Source organism: Siphateles boraxobius, unplaced genomic scaffold, assembly GCF_051911475.1.
Source record: "Siphateles boraxobius isolate OS27281-9 unplaced genomic scaffold, OSU_SipBor_1 19, whole genome shotgun sequence".
In the NCBI taxonomy this organism is placed as follows: Eukaryota; Metazoa; Chordata; class Actinopteri; order Cypriniformes; family Leuciscidae; genus Siphateles; species Siphateles boraxobius.
In genome coordinates this window covers 6,750,509-6,777,214 of record NW_027508799.1, presented here as the reverse complement: position 1 = coordinate 6,777,214, position 26,706 = coordinate 6,750,509, and the positions used below count along the sequence as shown (strand labels likewise).

Genomic DNA, 26,706 nt, shown 5'->3' with positions numbered 1-26,706 from the left:
TGGAAAGATAGAATAGCTTGCACACCTGCTGCGGGGTCTTGTGGGTATCCTGCATCCTGTAGACAAATGACCTGCTCCGCTGCCGACTGGGATTGGCACAGACCTTTACCGTTGGAACCTGGCTGACTGAGGCAAAGATAAAGGCCCGTTTCTGTGCATACGTCATATTCCAGTACTCAGACCAGATTTCTTGCCGCATGTCTTCTGAAACCTTTCCAGAGCACTGCCGTTGGCATTTAGCTCCACATGGTCCCCTCATTGGTGGTCTATTTGTGGGCTCTGATGGAGGAGCAGGAGAGTGTGCTTGACTGTTTGGAACAAGGACAGACAGTGGTGGGTGTCTCTGGAGCTAAGGGTGAGGCTGGTGTGACTGGTGGAAGAACTGGGTCGGGGGCCGTGACATGGGCAATCACAGGCTCTGGTGTCATTAGTGGCAGAGGAGTGGGGTCTGGTGTGCTCATGGTGAACAGCTCATCTGCTCCACAAAACAAATCATCGCTGAATCCGCTGATGTCGAGATAACTGTGAAGAATTGTCCACTCCTTTGCCTCTAGTTTCGTAGGGGGCATGCTCTCTGCATTTTGTGCATTAACCCCAGGAATGGACTCGGAAGAAACTGAAATTTAGAGAAAAAAAAATTTGTTAGACACATGCAGCTAATGAATATCTATCATTATAGACAAGATGGTGTCTTTACATCTGATAAATTTTCTTTAGAAGTACACAATTCAGTAACCCAAGTAACAGTGTAGGGGTAACACTTTACAATAAGTTTTATTAGATAACATTAGTTAACTACATTAGTTAACATGAACTAAGAATGAACAATTATACTTCTACAGCATTTATTAATCTTAGTTAATATTAATTTCAACATTTACGTTATTAAAATCAAAGATTGTATTTGTTAACATTAGTTAATGCACTGTGAACTAACATGAACTAACAATGAACAGCTGTATTTTTATTAACTAATTAACAAAGATTAATAAATACCGTAACAAATGTTTTGTTCATTAGTTCATGAGCTAATATAGGCTGCATTAACTAATTTTAACTAATGAACCTTATTGTAAAGTGTTACCAGTGTAGGCTTAATAACTCATATGAAACAATTTGTACTCCCTTGTCATAGTCTTATTTTTTAGTAACATTTAATACTGGTGCAATTTGTACAAATGTTAGTTTGACTTATAAAACATCAATTATTCAAAATAATTAATATTGAATAAGTCTCACAATTTTTTGAAAGCTTTGAATATGTTAAACGACAATTTTACATTATCCATGAATGCACCACGAGTTTTACCCGTTTTAAGTAAACGCAAGCTTTTTTCACGTCTGTTTTTTTTTTTTTTTTTTTTTGACAGTGCTAACTAGTTTGTGTGTCTTAGCTCATGGCTTTAACGGCATACTGTTGTACGTCGCGCTGTTTGAATCCTCCATATCTATGGGAATCCTCTACTATACAGCCACACTTTTACACCATTTAGCTGTCAGCATTTTAACTGTTTAACCGGGACAATTTCATAGTGGTTGGTGTAAACCGGACGTCTGATCACCCTACTAATAGCCTACCCACAGCGACATTTAATTGAATGTCAACCTCCGGACAACTTTGCACTTTGATAGAATTAGGCTAGCCAGCCGGCACATGATGGATTTAAACAATCGATTTGTCTTCTCAGTGGATGTTGTTTTCCATGGATTTTGACCATGTTTAAAAAAAAGAAAGAAGGTAAGCTGCAATCTAAGTTATATCTGCTGGGTTGGTTTGTGTGTGTGTGGTAATGTTTTCTCCTCGCCAGGGGAGGTGTATCGCGAGGCGTCCCCAACCCACTCGTGTTGTTTTCTGTCAGTGAGTGGACCATCAGTAGGCCTATGGCACGAGAAAACGTGTAGGCCTAGTACTAGTTAATAGTATCCAGGCTTTGATTTGTGGTGTCTTACAGCTGGCACACCATCTATTGTGTAGGCTATTTGCGGATTAGGAACAGGTGTGTTTTGTGTGTCAAGTAGCCTAGTTTAGCCCAAGTTTGCATCGCTAGCTAGCTAACTAGGCTACCAGTCTCCTAGCTGAATTTCACAATATCTGAAGTAGAATTTTTTTTCTTCATGTATCCATATCATCCTTACCTTGATCTTGGTGTTTGCGTTTCAAGTCAAGTCAAGTCAAGTCACCTTTATTTATATAGCGCTTTTTACAATACAGATCGTATCAAAGCAGCTTCACAGTGATAACATGAAAATAATATAACAGAGTTTGTTTCTAAAAGAAAATTGAGTCAACGTCCACCTTAAGTAAGGCAGATCAATAATATTATTGAATATTAAATGTCCCCAACTAAGCAAGCCAAAAGCCAAGGCAACAGTGGCAAGGAACCAAAACTCCATCAGGTGACAGAATGGAGAAAAAAACCTTGGGAGAAACCAGACTCAGTCGGAGGGCCAGTTCTCCTCTGGCCAACGATGGAACAGTGCATGATTTATGATTCGGGCAGCATTACAAGTCAGATTGGATCGGAACATTTAGAATATTTATCCATTTCCATCTTTTGGAAGTCCAAGTAATCACGCCGGTGTTGAGACGAGTTGTTGAGGATCAGTGCCGTCCACCGTAGAGGGTCCATATCGCCGGTGTTGAGTCGTCTCTTCACAGGCTTTGTGATTGGCGTATCTGAAGTCTCTGTGAAAGGCTGGATACAACCTGGAGCTGACGAACGCCGTTTTTCTCGGGACTCGCGTCCCGAGATAACAGCAGAAAAGCAAAAAGGGAAAATAATTAGCGTAGCTGCTGTTCATAATGATTTCCATAACACGGGCGTAAATGATAAAAAACATGAAGACAGTGATTCTTGCGTCCCAGAGTCACCCCCCTCCGTCCCCCACTCAACTCAGCCCTGCTTACTGACCTCTACATCCCTCCTGCTGCTGAGATCCAACCACAATATCACAATCTCTCCGCAGCCCAACCATACGCGCCGACCCGTTTGACTAAGGCTGTCGAGCCCCACTGTCGTCGTTAATGCAGGTTCAGTGGCAACGGTTCCGTATGGCATACCAACTACCGCAAAACACAATATCTACCCAACCACCCGTCATTCACGCAACATACACAGGAACGTAATGACTGTAAATACTATACAACTTATACAAATAACCTACAGACTCTTCAAGTTTTATAATATTAAATGCATTTGATCTGATTCAGCAGTGGTATAAAAGGTAAGCATTATGTAAATGCTTGGCTAAAGAGATGCGTCTTTAATCTAGTTTTAAACTGGGACAGCGAGTCAGAGCTTCGAACAATATCAGGAAGGCTATTCCAGAGTTTTGGAGCTAAATGTGAGAACGCCCTTCCTCCTTTAGTGGACTTAGATATCCTAGGAATGACCAGAAGCCTTGAATTTAGTGATCTTAAAGAACGTGATGGATTGTAGGGCGATAGAAGGTCCATTAAATACACAGGAGCTAAACCATTTAGGGCTTTATAGGTCAGTAATAGTACTTTGTAATTGATACGGAACTTGATAGGTAACCAGTGTAGAGATGATAAAATTGGTGTTATATGATCATATTTTCTTGACCTAGTAAGAACTCTAGCAGCTGCATTTTGCACTAACTGTAGCTTGTTTATTGAGGATGCAGGACAGCCAGCTAATATAGCATTACAATAATCTAGTCTCGAGGTCATGAATGCATGAACTAACTTTTCTGCATCAGAAACAGATAGCATGTTACGTAGCTTTGTAATGTTTCTAAGGTGGAAAAAGGCTGTTCTTGTAACATATGAAATATGATTTTCGAAAGACAAGTTGCGGTCTAGTATAACACCCAGGTCTTTTACTGTAGTGGATAAAGTAACTGGACATCCTTCTATATTAAAGTTGTATTGTAAGTGAGTTTGTGGGTAGTTTTTTGGACCAATAAGTAATACCTCCGTTTTATCTGAATTTAGTAGCAGGAAATTACGCGTCATCCAGCATTTTATATCTTTGAGACACTCTGTCAAATTTGATAAGTTAGTGTTTTCATCTGGCCGTGATGAAATATATAATTGAGTGTCATCAGCATAACAGTGGAAATTAATTGCATGTTTTCTTATAATATTACCAAGTGGGAGCATATATATTGAGAATAGCAGAGGGCCTAACACCGATCCTTGCGGCACTCCATAGTCTACTGACGTTATCTTTGATTTTTCCCCATTTAAACAGACAAAATGATAACGGTCTGATAAGTACGATCTAAACCAGCTTAATGCCTGTCCCTGAACACCAGTGTAGTTTTGTAGTCGATCCAGGAGTATTTTATGATCGATAGTGTCGAACGCAGCGCTTAGATCGAGTAGAACTAGTATTGAGATACAGCCTTGGTCAGAAGCTAAAAGTAAATCATTTGTAATTTTAACTAGCGCAGTTTCTGTGCTATGATGCGGTCTGAATCCTGACTGGAATTTTTCATATATCTCATTTTCTTGCAAGAAAGAGCACAATTGAGCGGACACAATTTTTTCTAGTATTTTAGACATAAATGGAAGATTTGAAATGGGTCTGTAATTTGCTAAGTTATTTGGGTCTAATTGCGGTTTCTTAATGAGAGGTTTTATTACTGCCAGCTTGAATATTCTTGGAACATGACCTAAAAATAAAGACGAGTTAATAATATTGAGAAGAGGCTCTTCCACTACAGGTAACACTTCTTTCAGTAGTTTAGTGGGTATTGGATCTAATAAACATGTTGTTGGTTTCGATGCAATGATAAGTTTATTTAGCTCTTCCTGTCCTATAGTTGTAAAGCGGTGTAGTTGTTCCAGAGGGGCGATAATTGAGGCTGAATCATAAGACACCATAAAAGAGTGTACATTTACAATTGTGTTACGGATGCTTTCTATTTTCTCATTAAAGTAGTTCATAAAATCATTACTACTATACTGTAACGGAATATTTTGCTCTGGGTATGTCTGTATATTTGTTAGTCTAGCCACGGTGTTAAATAAAAACCTTGGATTATTTTGGTTATTTTCTATTAGTTTGTGGAGATGCTCAGCCCTGGCTGCTTTTAGAGCCTTTTTTTAACGTGACATACTGTCTTTCCACGCGAATCTAATGACCTCTAAATTAGTTTGTTTCCATTTACGCTCTAAGTTACGAGTTTCTCTCTTGATAACATGCGTAGCACTGTTGTACCAAGGTGCTTTAGTTTTCTCTCTAACCTTTTTTAATCTAATTGGTGCAACAATATCTAATGTACTAGAGAAAATGGTGCTCAAACTGCTAGTCATTTCCTCTAGTTCATCTGTTTGTTTGGGTTCACTGAGCAGCTGAGATAGATCAGGTAAGCTATTTAAGAATCTATCTATAGTGGTTGGAACGATTGTTCTGCCTGTTCGATAACGTGGCGCAACATGACAAAATTCAGCAGTACGTATTATACAAGTTACCATGTAATGATCAGTGAGATCGTCACTTTGCGGTATAATATCTATATCAGTTGGATTGGTTCCATATGATATAATTAAGTCTAGTGTATGATTTAGACGATGAGTGGGACCACTGACGTTTTGCTTGACCCCAAAAGAGTTTAATAAATCTGTAAACGCAGTCCCTAACGCATCATTTGTGTTATCTACGTGTATGTTAAAATCTCCAACAATTATTGCTTTATCGGTATTGACCAATAGAGCTGAGAGAAACTCTGCAAACTCTTTTAGGAAATCAGCATAGGGCCCTGGAGGTCTATATACAGTAGCCAAGGCTAGAGATAATAGGGATTTCTTTCTTACATCTAAGAGCGTAATATTTAGTACAAGTACTTCAAATGAATTAAACCTGTGACCTGTTTCCTGAATAACATTAGGAATATCTCTATAGATTGTTGCAACACCGCCGCCACGACCGATCAGACGGGGCTCATGCTTATAACAGTATCCTGGTGGAGTGGACTCATTTAGACCGAAATAATCATTTGGTTTAAGCCAGGTTTCAGTAAGGCAAAGTACATCGAAGCTATTATCTGTGACCATTTCATTTACAATAACCGCCTTAGGTGTGAGCGATCTAATGTTTAGAAGACCTAGTTTTAGAAATTGTTTTTGTTCACTGATATTTAGATTTTCAGGTTTAATTACAATAAGATTTTCCCTAGATCCTACAGTAGATTTATTATATGGCCTCACTAAACGAGGAATAGACACAGTTTCTATATAATGTTCTACACTACTTATTTCAATTAATTTGGCACAGCAAAGACTGTGATTTGGACTTTGATTTTCTAGTCATATGGTGTGTAACGTCTTGGAGATGTTGTCCGACAGAACAGCCGCTCCGATTCTGCTGGGGTGCAGGCCATCAGCACGGTAGAGCCTAGGTCGCTCCCAGAACAGATTCCAATTATTTACAAAGAGCAGTTTCTGTTCATTACACCATGACATTAACCATTCATTTAGTGCAAATAATCTACTGAACCTTTCCTGTCCTTGTCGGTACGTGGGAAGCGGTCCAGACACGATGATCGTTGCCTCAGGCGCTGTGCTGCGTACCGTCTCGATCAGGCTCTTGTAGTCCTTCTTCAGAACCTCCGTCTGCCGCAGCCTGATGTCGTTTACTCCCGTGTGCAGCACTACTGCTCCGACGCGCTCGTCACCGTTCAGGATCTCGGGAACCTGTGCGGCGACATCAAGAACACGAGCACCAGGAAAGCAGTGAGTGCGCACCGTACCCTTACCTGAGGTAGCGCGGACATGACGGACCATGGAACTGCCGATGATCACGGCGTCGTCGCGTTCCGACTCGCGAAGGGGGGAGAAGCGGTTCCGGGTGGAGATCTCGAAGACCGGGAGGGGCGGAGAGGTTCTTGCTCTGGTCCTGGCTCGTGTCTTTCGCTGTGGGATCACCCAGGGTCCATGGTGTTGTGTCGGTGCCGGAGTGAATGATGCCAGAGATGATCGCGTCCTCCTGGGCAGAGAAACGCACGGAGTAGACGAAGTCGGAGTCAAAAAGTTACTAACCACTGACTTATGAGCATCGGCGCGTGACGTTTCAAGCGCTGATCGCCGATCCTGCAGCTCGGCTTGTTTCTCCAGCAGACCACGGATCTGTTTCTCCACCGATTCCAGCTCCAATCGTACCGAAATCAGCTCGAATGTGTCCTCACCTGCACTCAGAGGTAACGTTAGACACACATCCGATATGTTCGCCATTATAACAGATGAACAGTAAATTAGTAGTGATACTATCAATATCACTACTAATTTAGGAGTGAAATGCTGGATATAACCTGTATCCTTTCAGTGAAACGGGTGTAAAATAAGACGGTCGGTAGGCGCGAGGCCACGCGTGAAATGCTAGCGGACTAAAGGCTAGTAGCCGAGATTCGCAAAGTTGGATCTAAGTAGCGATATCAAAGTAATCCGATTGTTTTTTATAAGGAATAGTAGCGAGGATAAGTTCCCATGATATAAAAATAGAAAGTGCTTGTTTATAAATTAGTTGAAAAGAAGAAAAGCAAGGATTAATGAATCAATTCGACGGAGCTCCAAACACAAACACAAACCGCACACGCATGCGCATATCTTGAGCATATCATGCGCATATCTGTTTCAAAGCCATCTCCACCATAGTTTTCCCGCGAGAATAGGACATTCTTAATGCTAGATAGAAAATAAACACTGCAACAATTTTATTTTCACTTTATTTATGTGAATGCGTGTGGAAAAAGTGCTTCAATTACATATAGGCATAACACCGTAACTTCAGCGCGCCAAACACGTTGCCGGTGGGTAATACAAAGGCAGAGTGCCTTAACTCCACTGTAACTTAATAGCAGCGTTCTAGAGTGCAACGGAACAAAGCTAAAAGACTCTGACTGATGTTAAGGGCTTCTGCCTTTGCTTTCCCTCTGCTTTTGGAAGTTATGGCAAAAACAACATCTTATTTTTAGCAGAAAAGAACAAAATTGACGCAAGATATTTTTCCACATGATAAAACTGATGTCCATTGTTCCAAATATGGCAATAACTCATTTTGACCAAAATTGAAGTTAAGGTCTTTTGCCTTTGCACGGCAGCACTGCTCTGAATGTACCGGCATATGGAGGAGTAAAAATGAAGTGACATGATGATTAAGTCAAAAGTTCAATGTTTATTCCAATAAGTGAAAAACAAAGGTTCTCTGATGAGAGGTTCTCTCGTATTACGTAAGTTAGCTTACGCTACGGGAAAGATTAATCTTTTCGAGATATTGAAGCCAAAAAATTATCCTTAATTTTTGTATCCATTGCAAACGCAGTGCAGCAGTTAGGAGACCTAGAGCAGGCAGTCTAGCGTGCTCATCGAGTGCCCTGTTGGAACGAGATATATCCAGCTGCAGACCCGCAGCACCACCAGTTTCAGAACCCCAGCGCCAGAACCGGAAGTGAGGGAGGGGCGGAATTATTATTATTGCATTGTAGTTATTTTTGCAAGAATGTAAGGACAAAATAGGCCGGAGAGTGAGTTCCTTATTTGATACATTGTAAGTTAAATTTATACCGGATTGTTGTGATAAAATGGGCCTAGTGGTGAATTTGTCATTTGTTGTATACATTTTTATTATTTCTTTTAAACAATGCCGAATTTTTTCTCTCTTTTTTAGATTTTTGACATTATTGTATTACATAAAGAAAAATGCATGCTGCACATGTTCTTGTGAAATAAAGTATATTTTATATAAAATGCCCATATGTTTTTTTTTAATTAAACAATCAAAACCAGGCATTACAAATTCATATTAACAAAACATACCTTCAAAATCAAAACAATTTAAATTTTTTGTAAACACAATAAATAAATAAATAGAACATAAAATATCACAGAGGTCTGATCAGTTATCAAATTGTGTATAATTTTGAAAACCTCCAAGGCTTGTCTTGTTTTTATATCTTTCAAAGCTTTCTTATACAGAGTTAACTCCTTCATAAAAAAACAAAAACAAAGGTCTTACCTTCATAAATCTACACTTATGTATAAACTGCTTAGCTAAAATAATGAAACTGTTATACATTAAAATGCCCATAAGTTTCAAGCATTATTTTTCACCATCATGATCAGGAAGTAACTCTCATAATACAATGAAACGGATAACTATATACAATTATATTACACAAAATCAATGTTTTAAAATGCTTATTGTACTGTTCCTTAATGTATCATTATAACATACGTATAAAGTTTGACGTTTCGTGTCTAAGCAAATTACGCTCCAAAACGTTAGGTGGCGTTACTCGGTTTAGAACGGAAGCTCCTCCCCTCACTTCCGGTCCTGGCGCTGGTGTTAGAACGGAAGCTCCGCCCCTTACTTCCGGTTCTGGCGCTGGGGTTCTGAAACTGGTGGTGCTGCGGGTCTGCAGCTGGATACTATAGGTGGGAACTGCAGCAGCCTACCACTGAGCCCGACGTGACGTCATGTCCAATGAAGGGCGCTCGCGCCTTCACAGTGTCAAAGCCCGCCAGTATGGGCGTGGCTTAGCGTATATAAGCAGGGCTCGTAGGCTGTATTCTCTGATTTTTTCATCTCTTCAGCGAAGCTCTTGCATCGCTCGATCTAGAGAGAAGCCACCGCCGTTGAGGAAGCGACAAGCCAGCCCAGGACAGCACTAGAAGAAGCCGGCCATCTACGCCACCTTCAGCCATCCGTGCGAGCTACGCTATCCGGCGACGTATCCTTTTTACCTCTTACATCACTCTAAAAGAGCAGCGAGCGTCTTTTTCAAGATGCCTCACACTTCCTGCGGCTCATGTGGAGCCACGCTCAGCGACAGAGACCGCCACGAGATCTGCGCTCTCTGCCTGGGCCAGGAACACGCAGCCCTCGCCCTCTCGTCTTGAGGATGCAAGCTCTACGACGCGCTTCCGATGTCGACCCTGTGGGCTCGACTCGAAGCGTTCAACCCCACTCCACCTATGCGGGACTGCGCAAAAAGAAGCGCCGTTCCCATAGGATGCCGGAGCCTGTGCCACCGCGACGCGCTCGCCGGATTCCCTCCCTCGAGCCTTGCTCTCGCCTTCTCCGCCTCCCCTCACCGACGCGCAGCTGCCACCCACGTGCCTCACTGCCGTCGCTTCTGAGGACGAGGCCGAGGAACAGGCCACAAAGGACTGCTGTTCCATCCTGGCATCGGACAGCGAGGAATGGTCGTCTCACCGCTCCTCTGCCTCTTCGATCCAGGAATCCGGCCGGACCCGGGCTGGAGTGGACGCTGAGCTGATGCGCTTCCTCTCTCAGGCTGTCGAACGACTCGGGCTCGAGTGGTTGCCGCCGAAGGAGCCCGCACGAACATACTCGACGGAAGCTTCCTTCAGAGTCGCCGACATCAAGCGCCCGCAGCCAGGCCCGCCCCGTTTCTGCCTGAACTTCACGCAGAACTGGCTAAGTCATGGAATGCATCTTTCTCCACAAGGCTCCAATCCCACTTCTCACTGTCACTCTCCCAAGTGGACGGCGCCGCCGAGAAAGGATACTCTGCCATTCCCCCTGTGGAAGAGACGGTCGCAGCGCACCTTTGCCCGCCCTCCGCGAGATGGCGCTCAAGGTCTGCCCTCCCGTCCGAGGCCTGCAGAGCCACATCCGCCCTTGTCGGCCGCGCATACACCGCCGCCGGACAGGCCGCTTCCGCTCTGCACTCGATGGCTGTGCTACAAATTCTACAGGCCGACCTCCTCCGTGAATGGGATGAGAAGGGCTGGGACCCAGCTGCCGTTACAGACTTGAGGAGCGCGACGGATCTATCACTCTGCGCTACCAAGACCGCAGCTCAAGCCATCGGAAGGTCTATGGCCGTGTTGACCATCACAGAGAGGCACCTCTGGTTGACGCTTGCCGCCATGTGGAAAACCAAGCGCGCCACCTTCCTCAATGCGCCTCTTTCCCCTACCGGTCTCTTCGGCCCAGCGGTAAGCGGGCTTGTCGACCGTTTCTCGGAGGCTCAAAAGACCACGCAGGCCATGAATCTCTTCCTGCCTCGACGCTCGAGTTCCTCTACAGGCCGCTCACGTGACCCGCCGCCTGCACGAACCACCACTCAGCATCCATCGCAGCCTAGACAGCCTTCGCAGCGACGTCAGGGCGGCCGCCCTAGGTCGCGCTCGGACAGCCGTCACAGACTGACGCCCACCAGAGGGCCTCGGCAAAAGATCGCGCTGAAGACGGCCGAGTCCCGCTGTGGCCGGACAGCCGTCAAAGCTTTTCTCCCTGTCAATCCCCTTCAAACAGGCTACTGCAGTGGTTCATTTAGCAGATAACGAGCCGGTAGAAAAAACCTCTCGCCTGTTTTCACGGCGACCCAGAGAAATCTAATAAAGAGTATAATTTCTGGTTATCCGGCCCACGCCGATGGTGTTTTAAGTGCAGAGAAAGTGCCCACTTCCCAGTGTTCACCTCTACACACAAGCACAACACTTCCCGTGTCATTCACAGAGCCCACTCTCATAAAGCAGGCAAAAGCTGCTCGAGTGTTGAATGTAAGAAGTGTGTTCAGTAAGGTTATGAATGTAAGTCACGTGCCCGCTGGCAAGCGCTCACGCTTACTAACACATGCCTCTCCCCGAGCACCGCCTGTGCATCTAAGTGTTGTCACAAAACGCAGGGCGATCATAAAACGCTCCCCATCCAAAGCGATCAGGACGTCAAATTTATGTGTAAGTCTCGTGCCCGCTCAAAAGCGCTCAGGCTTACCAACATACACTTTGCCCAAGACTCCGCTCGCGCAACACGAAGTGATAAAAGGGCGCTCCCCATTCACTGCAATCGGGACGCCTCTTATGTATCAGCCTGTCACGGCTGTCAGCGAGCTGCCGCTTGCAAGCACCAAGGGTGCACGCGCCACACCTACACCTCCGGTTCAGTTTCTCGACACCGCAGTGCGCGGCGATCAGAACCCGGAGACCATTCGCCCGCTAGCTACATGTATAGACGCATGGGAAGCCATTCCAGGGGTTTCAGAATGGGTGCTGAGCACAATAAGGCACGGCTATTCGCTACAGCTCACTCGCCGTCCTCCACGCTTTCAAGCGCCGACCGCGACAACTGTGAATGCAGAAGTAGCACATCTACTCCGCGCAGAAATAGCGAAGCTGCTGTGCAAAGGGGCTATAGAATTGGTACCGCCTTCTCTGAGCGAGTCAGGCTTCTACCCGTTATTTTCTCGTAGCCAAGAAGGACGGAGCCCTCAGACCCATCTTATATCTGAGACATTTGAACAGGGTGCTTATGAAAAGACCGTTCAAAATGCTCACAACCAGAAAAATCCTTGCGCACATTCGCCTGAGGGACTGGTTTATTTCTCTCGATCTGAAAGATGCCTATTTCCAGATTCAGATAATACCCCGTCACAGGCCATTCCTGAGATTCGCCTTCGACGGTCAGGGTTATCAATACACCGTCCTGCCGTTTGGCCCGTCCCTTGCTCCCCGTATATTTACGAAGTAAATATCGCCCCCTTGAGAAAACAGGGTTTGCGAATTATGAATACCTGGACGACTGGCTGATTTTGGCACAGTCAGAGACAGAACTACTATCTCACAGAACTGTGCTCCTCAGTCATATGGAAAGCTTGGGTCTCGCGGTCAACTGGACCAAGAGCTCATTACTGCCCAGTCAGTCAATTTCCTTTCTAGGAATAGAACTGGACTCTGTGGCCATGAAGGTTCGTTTATAGACACAGCGCACGCGCCGTGTTCGGCACCTAGCCGCGACTTTCCAGAAGGGCAGCATCATCCCTCTGAAGACATTCCAGAGGATGCTGGGCTGTATGGCTTCAGCTGCAGCAGTGCTTCAGCTGGGCTTACTGCGCATGCGCCCGCTCCAACGCTGGCTCAATGCTCGTGTATCTCGCCGAGCTTGGGCTGCCGGCTGCGAACGAATCAGAGTGACTCAGACCTGTATTACGGCTCTGCAGCCCTGGTTAACAGCCGACTGGTATCAGCGGGGTGTGATGATGGGAGCGGTTTCTTACCGAAAAGTCATCTCGACAGATACGTCCAACTCAGGTTGGGGTGCGCTCTTCGAGGGCAGACCGGTCTTTGGCCTGTGTTCAGACGAGGAGAAGCTCCTTCACATAAACTGTCTGGAAATGATAGCGGTCGAGAACGCACTGAAGCGCTTCCTCTCGCTCATACAGGACCACTATGTTCTAGTCCGATCAGACAACATGTCAGTGGTTTCCTACGTGAACCGTCAGGGCGGCGTCAGATCCAGGAACCTCTGCGATCTGACAGAGTGCCTCCTCACGTGGTCTCAGCATCACCTGCGCTTGCTGAGAGCTGCACATGTGCCAGGCCACCTGAACGACGGCCCAGACAAACTCTCTAGGGACAACGTTCCTCCAGGGGAATGGTGCCTGCACCCCCAAACAGTGCAGAAATTATGGTGCCTATTCAGCAAAGCGGAAGTCGACCTATTTGCGTCAAAAGACAACGCTCACTGCCCAATGTTCTTTTCGAAGAACGAGGACGCCCTGGCCCAAGTCTGGCCCAGCCACCCTCTGTATGCCTTCCCTCCGATCTCTCTGCTACCGCAGTTAATCAAGAGAATCAGGGAAACGCGCCACTCGGTGCTCCTCATAGCCCCGCGCTGGGAGAATCAGATTTGGTTCCCGGAGCTGACGCGGCTGTCACTAACAGCCCCGTGGCCGATTCCGGTGAGAACGGATCTCCTCTCGCAAGCTTGCGGCTCGATCTGGCATCCCCATCCAGAGTGCTGGTCTCTGCATGCATGGGTAATCAACGGGTACCCGCTGCCCTGCCAGAAGGAGTGATGAACACGATCACGCAGTCTAGAGCTCCCTCTACTAGAAAGCTTTACGCAGCTAATGGTCTGTGTTCTCCAAATGGTGCACCGACAAAAACCTGGACCCACGGACGTATGGGGTCTCGTGGCTGCTCAGTTTCCTACAAGAACTGTTGGATAAGGGGAGGTCCCCATCCACGCTTCAAAGTCTATGTGGCGGCCGTTGCAGCGTTCGCTGAGTCGACGCGCGGCCGGCAGCGTGCAGTGTAAACCCTCAGCGCCCTGACTGGGCAGAGGAGATTAATGTTGCTCTCGTTATCGGATGAAGGCAGAGCCGATAGAGAAATGACCTGCGCTCTGAAGGGAGTGCCAATCACTTTAGGAACATAGCCGTGTCTAGGTTTGACTTTTGAGTCATTTGGCCCGCACTCGAGACACGCGGCGCTGACAGACAGCGCATGTAAGTCCCCCACACGTTTCACTGATGACAGGGCTGTCAGGAAAACGGTTTTGAGTGATAGGTACTTTAACTCCACGGAATCTAGTGGTTCATACTGGCGGGCTTTGACGCTGTGAAGGCGCGAGCGCCCTTCATTGGATGTGACGTCACGTCGGGCTCAGTGGTAGGCTGCAGCAGTTCCAAGCAGGGCAGCCTATGAGAACGCTAGACAGCCTGCTCTAGGTCTGCTAGCTGCTGCACTGCGTTGACAATGGATACAAAAATTAAGGATAATTTTATGGCTTAAATATCTCGAAAAGATGAATCTTTCCCGTAGCGTAAGCTAACTTACGCAATACTCTTTCCCTCTTCTAGAGAGAACCGAGGTTACGTTAGGTAACCGATACGTTTTCCAATAGAGTGCAAATGGTATTTACAGTGAAAATCGGGAAAAAAAAGACAAAACAAACTGTTCAAAGTTATTCGCAAACAAACTTTTGGTTATGCCAATAAATTGACCCAAAACAGAGCAACAACTACAAACCAACTCACTCTATGAGCTCCCTAACAACACTGAGGCACCCTCTTAAAAAGGCTAAGCCCCTCCTACGTGAACCAAACCATTTAGTACTTAAAAGATAATAAAGAAAATTAAGAAAGACAAAAAAAAATAACAGTAACAAACAGATAAACTGTTAGAATAATACAAAAATATATAAACATTGGAAACAAAACAAACTCAAATTAATTATTAATGTCTTACAATGTTTAACGAAGAATCAAACAGAACACCAATCTCCTCCTCACACATGAGAACAATTAATTGTGCCTTCTATTGGCGTGAAAGTAGTGTTGTCAAAAATATCGATATTTCGACAAATATCGATACTAATTTCTCGAAGTATGGATACTAGCCGAGCAGTCACTTTCACTTCTCTCCAAAGGCGCGTTGAAAACACCACACACGCACGTCTCATTCGCTCTGGTTAAATAGCAAAAGTGAAGTGAATGGAAAGATGGCGAGTGCGGCGCCCACGCGACTAGCTTTAGTTGATAAAGAACACAGCAGGAGTGATGTCTGGAAATATTTTGGATATGAAGCAAATGAACATGGAAAGCTGAGGGACACAAGCAAGCCAATATGCAAGAGATGCTACAGAGCAGTGCTAACAAAATGCGCTAACACCTCTAATATAGCAAAGCACCTGAAAGACCGACAACCGGATCTATATAAAGAATTTCAAAAGGGTTGGTAACTCTTCTCATTTGAATATTTCTGAAACATTAACCAAGATGGCCTAGTATTGTTGTTGATATGAGTGTGTGTTTACTCGTTTTTTTCACTCTAATTCTTAAAGTTAATATAATATGTCTGATGAATCTTAGACAAGTAGGCCTAGATATTTTACTTTATTCAAAAAAAATATGATTTAATTCTGCAATCTGCCTTCATTAGCGATTATCGTCAATTTGAATTACACAGATACTAATTAAAGTGAATTGAGCTAGACAATGACATCTCTGAATTCAATAATGAAATGTCTTTAACTGAAAATGTAATGTTTAATCGTATTATTATACATTACTGACACTCTTTCCTCCAATTTGATACTGTTAAGTGCTTTGACATAATCTGTATTGTTAAAAGCACTACATATAAATAAAGGTGATTTGATGTTGATCCAGTGAGCATTGTTTTTGCGTGTGATGCTCGCACATTTGCGTTTAAATCTGTTCATCAAATAACGTTAATGTATTAACCAGCATTTATGTCCGATGAGCAATGCATTTGTTACAGTATATTTTAATCTTTGATAACAGTAGGTAATAAAAATACAACGGATGATGTTAGCTCTGGTCCAATGAAAAAATATTAACAGATTGATTGTTCTCATCAGTACCTCGACAACCATACCCATTACGGTTTTCTTCAACACCAGAAAAATGTTTCCAATGTCTGTACAAAGGAGACGTCGGGCAGCTGCTCGAAGATCTCGCCTTAGGAGAAGACTATTGATTTCATACTCTAAATACAGGGCCGGCCCAAGGCATTAGCGAACTAAGCGTAGCGTAGCATAGCATAGCATCTGTCTCGAGTTATACAGAGTTAAATGCTAGCTACCAGCCAATCAGAAATTAGAATTAGTTGTTTCCGGGGAAATTATGTGTTCCCGCTGCAAGCACGTTCGTTACTAGACAACACGCGCACACACGGACGTTGAAAGAGCACGATCTGATGAATGCGGTTTGCGGGCATCTTCATTTTTTTTATTTTATTTTTTTAGCATTTTGATTTTACGATTCCTGGACGATATCTCTTGCCTGTGATCAAAGACAGTGAGAGCTGATGTTGAGGAGTATAGCCAAATTCGTGCTAAATTATTTTTGATGCATTCAAAACTCTCCAACTGCTTTTAAAGGGGTCATCGGATGCAAAATACACTTTTATATAGTATTTGCAAATAAATGTGTCTTTGCAGTGTGTGGACACAATCACCATGCAATGAAAAAAATCCATTCACTTTTTTTTAATCCTCAAAAAGCCAAAAAGTTGTTGCTCATTATCATTTAAAGAGACATGCACCGAAACGGGTCACTGTGAACAGAGCTGTTTCTGAAGTGGTAAAAAGGGTGTTGTTTTACACAACCATTGAGAAATTTTACATGAAGACCCAAAAGAATCATACCAACTTGTGGAAAATGGGCATCCGATGACCCCTGTAAAGGTGACCGGTTTGGGTCTTGACATACATGCGCAGGGCAAGTTGTTATGACACAATGTTATGTACATTGAGCACTGATGTTCCAAATTTATTTTTATTTTTCAATAAATTTGTATTTTTTAAATATAACTATTTATTTTATTTGGATGAATTTGTCTTTTTATCAGATTTAACAATTGTTATAATTTCCATTTGTGCTGGTCAATTATGAACAATAGGCAAAATTGAACTGCTAGCAAAAATTGAAGCGGATTTGGTTGGGTCGAGGGACCGCTGCTGCAAATATTTGGGTGGCTCCTCCCCTAAATCTCACTCTAAACTTTTGATAAAACTTGAGAGCCCTGAACCCAGATGACTTGCCATGCTAGCTCACCCCAACAGTTATGATAAATGCTGACCAATACTCAATTATATGACATATTTTCCTACTGAGAATGATTTGTTGTAGTAAAACATGCCTAATTTACCGTTATTGTCATAACATACTATGAATGAAAAGTGGACAAATGCAGCCAATGAATGTGAATACATCCATTTTCAGTCAAGAAATTAATGTATTAATGAAAGAATTATATTTAATTGACTACAATAGGAAACATGAACAACGAGTAAACAAATGGATAAAACTAAAACTAACCATCACAATAAACAAATGTAAGTCAACAACACATGAAACAAAGATTTATTCAAAATTCTTGTTTTAACAAACTATCATGTATTTACAGGCGGTGAACCCCACATCCTACTGCCATCTCAACAGAGCTGTTCCCATTCTACGGCTTTATTTTGATGAAGCAGCTGACCACCGTGCCCACCTACGCCTGTCTCTGCCGTCCATCATGTCCCTGATTGCTGGAGTCAGACTGGGATCTGACCATGGATGGGAAAGGGACATCGAGGTGCTTGTGTTCCTGCACTGGCTGGCCCATGCAGCATCCTACAGGGTGGTGTCACGGACCTTTGATATCCATGAGTCCTCTGTGCATGATATTGTGCACAGAGTGAGCAAGGCCATCATGGGAATTTTGAGGAGGGTGATTTGCTTTCCGATCGGAGATGACCTGGAGGCAGTTGGAGCAGGATTTGCACAGCTGGCTGGGTCACCAGCTTTCAGTAGAGCAGTTGGTGCAAAAGTTGGCTGTCATATCCGTATTTAACCTCCAGCAAATAAATCCCACTGTTAATTCAACAGGAAGCTGTTTCACTCCATCCAATTCCAGGCCATCACTGATCACCGGGGGAAATTCCTTGATGTGTTTGTGGGATATCCTGGGTCTGTGCACGATGCCAGGGTGCTGAGGAACAGCCCAGTATATGCTGGCAGCCTTTATCCACCTGCAGGCAAGTGCATCCTTGGGGATGGAGGCTATCCTTGCCTGAGTGCACCCATCTGGCTCGTTTCAACAGCAAGCACTCCCGTGCCCGCAACATCGTGGAGTGAGCTTTTGGGATGCTGAAGACACCCTGGCGCTGTATTTTCTTCAAGGCCTTGGAGGTGAACCCTGCCTTCGTGCCTGAGGTTGTTGCGTGCTGCGCTGTGCTTCACAATCTCACTCTACTCAATGGGGAGAACGTTGAGTCAGAGGATGAGGAAGACCTTGATGACGGCCCCCCTGAACCCCACAACCTTGCAGCAAGAGTGGGAGAACATGTGTGGGACAATCTGGCTGCTGCTGTGTCTGCGCCAAACATCCCTGTGCCTGCTCTCCATGAGCATGATTACCTTTAAAACATTAAAAAAAGATTAAAATGTTTTACAATTCATGTTGTCAGCATTCCTTTTCTTTCCAAATATCATTTTATAGGTTTACAATTACATGCATTTTGTTTTTATAGCTTTATTACTTTTGTTGTGTAATGGGCTAAACCACTGAACTGGTAAGCAGAAGATTGCTGGTCGATCTCCATAAGCGACGCCACGAGTGTGTCCTTGAGCAAGGCTCTTTACTCCAGGTTGATCTAGGGTCATTGGCCCTCATTTATCATTCTTGCGTAGAAACGGGCGTATATGTTGGCATAAGATTATGCTTACACTCCTCTCACCGCCTGATTTATGAAGCTGTGCGTACCTTTGAAATCCAGGTGTACGCAATACCTGCCCTTGATAAATGCCGCGGCTGAAAACGATCGTCATTAGAATAACACGCCCCTATACATATTCAAGTATCCGCTTCCCCCACGCCCTCATTTTACGCCATGGACACACGGAAGACGGCAAAGAGGAGACACTTCTCTGGAGATCGAGACCATCACCATCATGAAGAATTATTATTAAATCAAACAACAATATTGTTGATGATAAATTCAAAGTTAATTGTATTTTTTTTTCAAAACGCTATAAATCCATCCATTTTTTGTCTAAAAAAACAACAACAAGAGAACATGCAACATATAATCAGGGACTCATACAATAAATTAATATAAATTAAATAAGTGCAACTGCATGAAATAAATAAAAGCCAAACAAAATAAATAGTAAAATAAATAAAATAGTAAAAAATAAAATAAATATTTCCAATGTCACGTTCCAATATTGTCCACCACATAAAACAAATAATTTAAAAATAACACACAAATACAGTCCTTAAATACAACAATGTTAAAAATACATTCAAATCATTTAGTTACACATTTAGGCTAATAGTAATTCGTGCCGAACTTGAAAAAAGTAATGATAACAATATTCAGGCCTACTATTAGGCTACGTGTTGTAGCCATTAACTAAGTGCATTTAGTTTCATATTTGTTAAAAAATAATAATGTTATTTTTTCCCCATCTATGTTGATTATGAAAATTGAACATAGGCTAAGATAGGATGCGCAATATATCGGGAGACATGCTCAGACATGATTTTGGCCACTTAATTAAGTTTTGTTTTGTAGAAAGCCTTTCTTTAAAGTAAATTTCGTTTTGTATAAATTGTATTTTAATTTTATTATTTTTTTCATCAACCAATTGCCTGGATTTAATAAATAAGAAGCAAATAGCAGACAATATAATCATGAGTCTTTAAGTCTTTATATCACCCTTTAAAAAATGTCTTTAAACGAAACAATTATAAACGAATAGAAATAGGCTATTCTCTCTATAGGCGCGTTCACTACGGAGATGGTGATCATCAATTTCATCTTTGCAGACACAACACTAGTTTATTAATAGAAATAAAATACAAATTTATTTTTAAAAATGGCGTTTATCGCGTTTTGGAAAAGAGCTCCTCATATCTTTTAGTTTGTCAGTGCGTTTTGTGGTGTTAGGAATTGTTTTTCTGCGCATTTCCGCACTAACTCAAAACGTGCGTACATGTACACCACCTCCTGACCTGGCGTAGGATTTGAGCGTGCCGTACGCCAACGTCCATATTGATAAATATCAAAGTCACCGTGGTTTTGGGTGTATGCCAGGTGTACGCTGGAAATTTGGTGTACGCACTTTTGATAAATGAGGGCCATTGTCCCTGTAATAAATGCACAGATTCACTTGGATAAAAAACATCTACCAAATTTAAAATGTTTTATTAATTGCCTCAGGCATGAACGTTCAAAGTTGCTAATTTCTTAGCTTATTTCTTTTAGGTACTACTATAATACAAAATGCATATATATATATATATATATATATATATTTACTACCATTTCTTCCTGGTGGGTTGAAGGGTTAAAGGGATACTCCAGCTGTGGGAAGATGAATGTGTATTTAATAGTGGTCATTTATGTAGTAGAAATGTGAAATTATTTTTGAATTTGAAGCATTCTAGACTGAGAAAAGGCAAAAAATTTATTTTTTACTCATGTGGCTGAAAGACAACAACTCCCAGAATGCACTTGCTTTGCCGCACTTACGAGGCCACTCCCAAACCACGCCTACCGGTTACAGGCGGCAGTATCTGAAAAATTGAGTTGTTGAGTGAGTTATTCGATGCGAAGAAGATGTGGTGTCTAGAATAAGATTAGGACATACAGGTTTAAATAGAACGTTATTTATAATGAATAAGCATGTTGATGGAAAATGTGAATATTGCAATAGTCAAGAGACAGTAGAACATGTAATTATGAATTGTCCTAAATACCATCAAGCTAGACAAAGATTGTTATCACAACTAGGTGAGAATCAGATTTCCCTAAATGTACATGATATAATGCAAAGAGAGTCTGGAGAAATGTGTTTTAATTTTTTGTTTTCTTTTTTAAAGACAACTGGGTTAATTAAAAGAATGTAAAAAGGTTAGTCTGATTCGTTTACAGTGTAGGAGTCTGACTCATTGATCCACACTCCAGTCCAGATGGTGGCGGTAATGCACCAAAAAGCTGGTTGCCAACCGCCATAGAAAGAGAAGAAGAAGAAGAAGAAGAGTTATTCGATAAATTTCCATCGAAATGGTGCTAAATTGCATTGTACCGGGATGTACAAAAAAAAAACAGGAAAGGAGAATTAGTAAGTTTCCATCATTTGCCGTTAAAAGATTTGGAGCGATGTAAACAGTGGCTGCGGGCTATCAACCATCCGAAGTTTGGTGAGGACACCAATATGGAAAACCTGAAAACCCGTAGGATTTGCAGTCGTCATTTCAAGCAGGAAGACTATGAACCGAATGTCCTTCGAATGAAGAGAACCACTCTGAAGGACACTGCAATACCATCAATATTCACCTTCCCCGATGACGAACAGCCTGGGCCATCTGGTACTAAACGCATTCGTCTAGAGGTAAGACTATCAACTAATAGCGACTCTATTTCGGATCACACAGTAGCCTAGCCTATAATGTTTTAACTTTATGTAGTGTGTGGGTGACGTAGGTGTCACCCATTGGTTATGTCAAATGAGGAAGTACGTATTTAAACGGGCTGTGCCAGTGGGGTGAGGCGATCGGTTGTAACACCCGCCCTATTGGTTTGTTATCATTCCGGCTCGACTTGCTGCAGGAGAAAAGGTATGAGTAAGTGTTTGCGTTTGATCTGTTTGCTGGAGATATGATAATAAATATTCCTTGTTGGTGTTGGTATAGGCTGGTAGTATGCGAATCGTTTGGACCACTTGACGAGCAGATGGTCTGGGGTTGGCCAGTTGTTTATTCAGGTGAGTGGCGTTCACGTGGGTTCGGGGTTGGTGTATGTGCGCTTATAGTGTGTATCATTGCAGCGTTTTGTGGCGTTGCCGTTTAGTGGCGTCTGTACACCAGCTGCAGTTCATCAGAGAAATCGTCATCCGTGGTATGTACTGAGTATTTTTGCTATTCGAATTGATTGACCATATCCGGACTCTTAAAATCTTTGTATTGGATAGGCTGGGCATCACATGCTGCAGTATCTGGCAGTGGCGCGAGCAGCCCGGTCGGCGCTGTTGTCTCGCTCAGATTTTTTGACTTTTTCGTCTTTTGTTTTCAGTTAATCTGGTTTGTGTTTCTTTCGTCTAAACATGCAATGGTGGTTTGAGTTGATTTATTGAATATTTTGCCCTTTCCTGTGTGTTCGTGACTAAAAGGAGTTGTTCTCCTGTGTTTGTAGATTCATTATTGTGCTTATTTAGTTATATGTGTTCGTGATTTGAGTTGATTTATTGAATATTTTGCCCTTTCCTGTGTGTTAGTGACTAAAAGGAGTTGTTCTCCTGTGTTTGTAGATTCATTATTGTGCTCATTTGGTTATATGTGTCTGTGATTTGAGTTGATTTACTGAATATTTTGTCTTTGTCTATGTGTTAGTGACTAAAAGGAGTGATTCTCCTGTGTCTGTAGATTTATTATTGTGTTTATCATTTTTTTATTTACTTTGTTTATTGTTTCTGTATTCATTCTTTTTGTATTTCCATACAGGAGCTGAGGGCCACTTGCGCGGGTGTCCTGGGACTGTGGTAGTGGGGTCTCCCGTTCACTGAGCGTGCTCTATTTCACTTGTGTGGTGTGGTGGGGTGTGAGTATTGAGTGAGTTTTTCTTTTTGCTTCCCTTGTATGCCACTTCCAGCCAGGGGTGCCCAAGTAGATATCCATACAGGGCTGAAGGGCGTGTTTGGAATGTTTATCTTGGGGTGATTTACTGTTGCTGTTTATTGACATTTAGTTTTTTTTATTCTTGTGTGTTCAGTCGCCATTGAGTATTTTGTATAATGCTCCATTGAGGGGTGATTTTTATAATGTGTCTGAAGTTTGTTGAATAAAGTGTATTTTCTTAGAGCCCATAGCTCTGCCCAGTTACTCGCCAATAACGGACCTGGGTGCTTTGAGTACATAAAAGCCGGTGGCGTTGATATAATTTTAGGGTGCAAGTCCCTAGATGGCGTAGTCGACAACCAAAATTATATCAATAACCTAATTACTCCTGTAGTTTAGGCTAATTTCTGTCTTGCTGGTAGCCGTTCGGTCACATTTAGTTGTTTGCAGTAAAACAGCAAATTTATAAAAGTAACGTTAGATAGAAAATTACATATAAGTTGTATATAAGTTGACTGTTCTCAAAGTAAAGCCACTGTTCGGTAAAACTGAGTTGGCATATTTGTCGATTTATGCTAGCGTTACCACACAAACCTGTTGCTGTATTAGACTGTTGAGAAGACTTTTGAGACAGATACATTTGCGATATGAACCCCTAATGTAGTACAGACTAGAACAAATAATGTTAATTACTGTTAGCTTAAAAATATAATTGACACCCTCAATTTCAGTAAAGTATTTGATTATATGTCCGTGAGTAACCTCAAACGCCCATGTTAGAGGTATTGCCTTTTTATTAGGGCAACGAAAAAACCTGCATTGTTTTCTCATCAGAAAAAGTTCTGTTCAACTAAATTTTATGTAACCTTATTGAACTTGTGTCATTTCAGACTACAATCTCGTCTGATGCGTTAGTGTCCTCGAAAAATGAAGAACCATTGCTACTGACCTCAACACCGCAAAAAAATTCCTGCTTCTGTCCAAGAACAATTTGTAAGTTTCTGAAGAACTAACATACTTCAGCATATTCTTTTTTTAATGAATTCTAAAGCAACTGTATGTACTTTTTTTTTTAATTGTTTGTTTTAAAGTCACCATGCCCAAGTACACCTGGGGGCCTCAATACAACCATCAGCTCCATTGAAGCTGATATTGTAAATGATGAAAGCTATCAGCCCGAGTCAACCTTCACCGTCACATCATCATCATCTGATGATGAAGGTGTAAAAGACTGGCATGAAAATAAGATAATTGTCAACGAGTCCAGCCTCATGTCACTCTTCAAATTTTGCCAGACATGTGGGAAACCAATTTCTTCAAAGACTATTGTTGACGTTGGTGCACAGAGGAAGGTGGATTGGACATGTCTTGGGGGCCATGTTGGGTCCTGGAAATCTTCACGTGACGTTAGGGGAATGCCAGAGGTGAACTTCCTTGGAGCAGCAGCTGTTTTGTTCAGAGGGGGCACATACACAGAACTCTCGGACTGGTGCAAGACCATGGGTGCCCAAATGATAGGACATAGTACATTTTACAATATCCAGAAGGTAAACTTGCACCCTGCTATCGAGGAACTGTATATTGAAAAAAGAACAGAACTCTTAGCAAGAGTGTTTTTAGAACAGGAGGATGGAAAGAGGCTACACCTGACGGGTGATGGCCGATGTGACACGCCAGGTTTCAGTGCAAAACACTGTCACTACACATTTATGTTGGATGACACAAAGGAGATACTCCACACAGAACTGGTGCAGGTAAAATAAATATAAATAGCAGGAAAATTATAGTAATTGAAAATTAAAAATTACAGATGGTGAATTCATCTCTATGATTCCTGCATATAGCCTGCTTTAGGTTACTGAGGCCACCAGCTCTGTTACCATGGAACCATTAGCTTTCAAAAGGGGCATGACTGAGTTGATGGACCAGGGCCTTGACGTGGAGGTGATGGCCACAGATCGCTCCACATCGATTCAAAAAATAATGAGGGAACAATTTCCTAATGTCCAACATCAGTTTGACATCTGGCACACAGCAAAAGGTATGTATTTGTTTAGTCACCCCTGTACACAAACATCCACACTTCTCCAATCCTAACTCTGCTATAACTCGCAGGTTTCCGGAAGAAGATGCAGAATAAGGGGAAGAAAAAGTCAAACGAAATCCTCCATGCATGGACCAGGTCAGTGCAATTTTGTAATCGAGCAGACTTTACATTGGTTTGCAAGGTTCAAAATTAGTAATTGTATATCTTTTATAGGTCAGTCGTAAACCATATGTGGTTTGCCTGTTCAACAAGTAAAGGTGACATCGAGGTAAGACTTTTGATTGTAATATGTTTTTGAAAAATTAAATACAATTAAATAAAACTCTACACTTATTGTCAATAATTGTGTTTTTCATACAGGCATTGAAACGCAGGTGGAAGTCCATTACACACCATGTGTGTAATGAGCATGAGTGGACAGATGACAACAGAGAACAGCATCGGTGTGACCATGCTACTCTATCAGACCAGGAGCAAAAGAAGCGCATGTGGTTGAAAAAAGATTATTTGGCGTTTCAAGACCTGTCATCGTTGGTGCTTGACAAAAGGCTTCTGAGAGACATGGATAAGATGGCCCTATTCAAACATACAGGTGAGAATAGTTGCCCTTGTACACTTCATTATTTTTCCATTTGTTGTATCCCTTTCCCTTACTTTTTTTAATTGCACACAGGCCCACTTGAAGTATTTCACAGTGCACTTCTAAAATACATCCCCAAACGCCAGGCATTCTCATTCCAGGGAATGAAGGAGCGATGTTACCTTGCCATCCTGGAGCACAATGAGAACATTGTCAAGAGGAAGCAGGACACAACCAAGACAGGTATATTATGTGTTGTCTGAGTAGTATAATATCCAAAACTAGAATGTTTACAGCTATGGGAACGATCATACATGACAAAGTTAAATTAGTTCAGATTTTATATTTCATTATATTTCCTATCATTTACAGGACAAGCACGGTTTAACCAAGTCTTCTGCAAGAGATCCAAACAGTGGGTCTTGAAGAAAATCTTCACACCACACACCACCCAGTTTATAGACACACTCATCAAGAGGGTCATGGATAGAAGACGCAACCCAAACATTCAATTAACAGTGCCAACCTCATCACTTACACTGCCACAGCCTGCGCTGCCACCCAACATAGCACCAGTCCCAAAACCATCAAAGGAAGCTGCCACAGCTTCTTTCCAGAGCCGCTTCTAAAACCGGCTTAGCATAGCACCTACAGTAAAATCAGATTCTGCCTCAGCTGTTTATATTTCATTATTTGTTTTTTGCCTGCTTTGTTTCTATATATTGTGCAAAATATATTTTTTGTTTTCTATCTCTTTATTTATTTTAACTTGTACCTTTTTTGAAAAATTGTTCATCTTACCCTGTACTCCAGTGTACAATAAAGTTCTACATTACAGACTTGCTGAGCGAGGCTGAATGGTTACTGTCACTGATTTTGCTGTAATTACTTACTGTAGACATATAAGACCTGGATTATTTCCCTTCTTGGAATTGATTTTGAATTAAAGATAACTTTACTAAAGTTAGGAAAAGTTAGACTAATGTATATAACACAACTTAGACTTTCGCATAAAAAAATTTAACTCCAATTTAAATCAATATTTCTCTAAGCTAATACATACTCTAGCAACACTAAAGATTTATAAGAACAACCACAACCAGTGTCAATTATAACTTTTATTGAAAAAAATAATTAATAGTAACACTTTTACATTCAAAGCTCTTCCAGAGCTTCAGCTGTTTCCTGATATCCACTGTATTGCCCGTCAGGAGCTGGATATCTCCG

At 42.4% G+C, this 26,706-nt stretch overlaps 1 protein-coding gene across 1 annotated transcript; it reads left to right on the top strand.

Annotated features, from left to right (window-relative positions):
- Positions 1 to 21,258: 21,258 nt before the first annotated feature.
- LOC143742506 (uncharacterized) lies at positions 21,259 to 26,316 on the top strand. Its single transcript, XM_077235388.1, has 10 exons — positions 21,259 to 21,630; positions 22,739 to 22,846; positions 23,743 to 23,845; positions 23,944 to 24,606; positions 24,697 to 24,893; positions 24,968 to 25,034; positions 25,113 to 25,167; positions 25,260 to 25,491; positions 25,573 to 25,722; positions 25,852 to 26,316. Exons 5-10 carry the CDS (start codon positions 24,734 to 24,736, stop codon positions 26,106 to 26,108), a joined length of 921 nt encoding a protein of 306 aa, XP_077091503.1. The 5' UTR covers positions 21,259 to 21,630; positions 22,739 to 22,846; positions 23,743 to 23,845; positions 23,944 to 24,606; positions 24,697 to 24,733; the 3' UTR covers positions 26,109 to 26,316.
- The last annotated feature ends 390 nt before the right edge of the window (positions 26,317 to 26,706 follow it).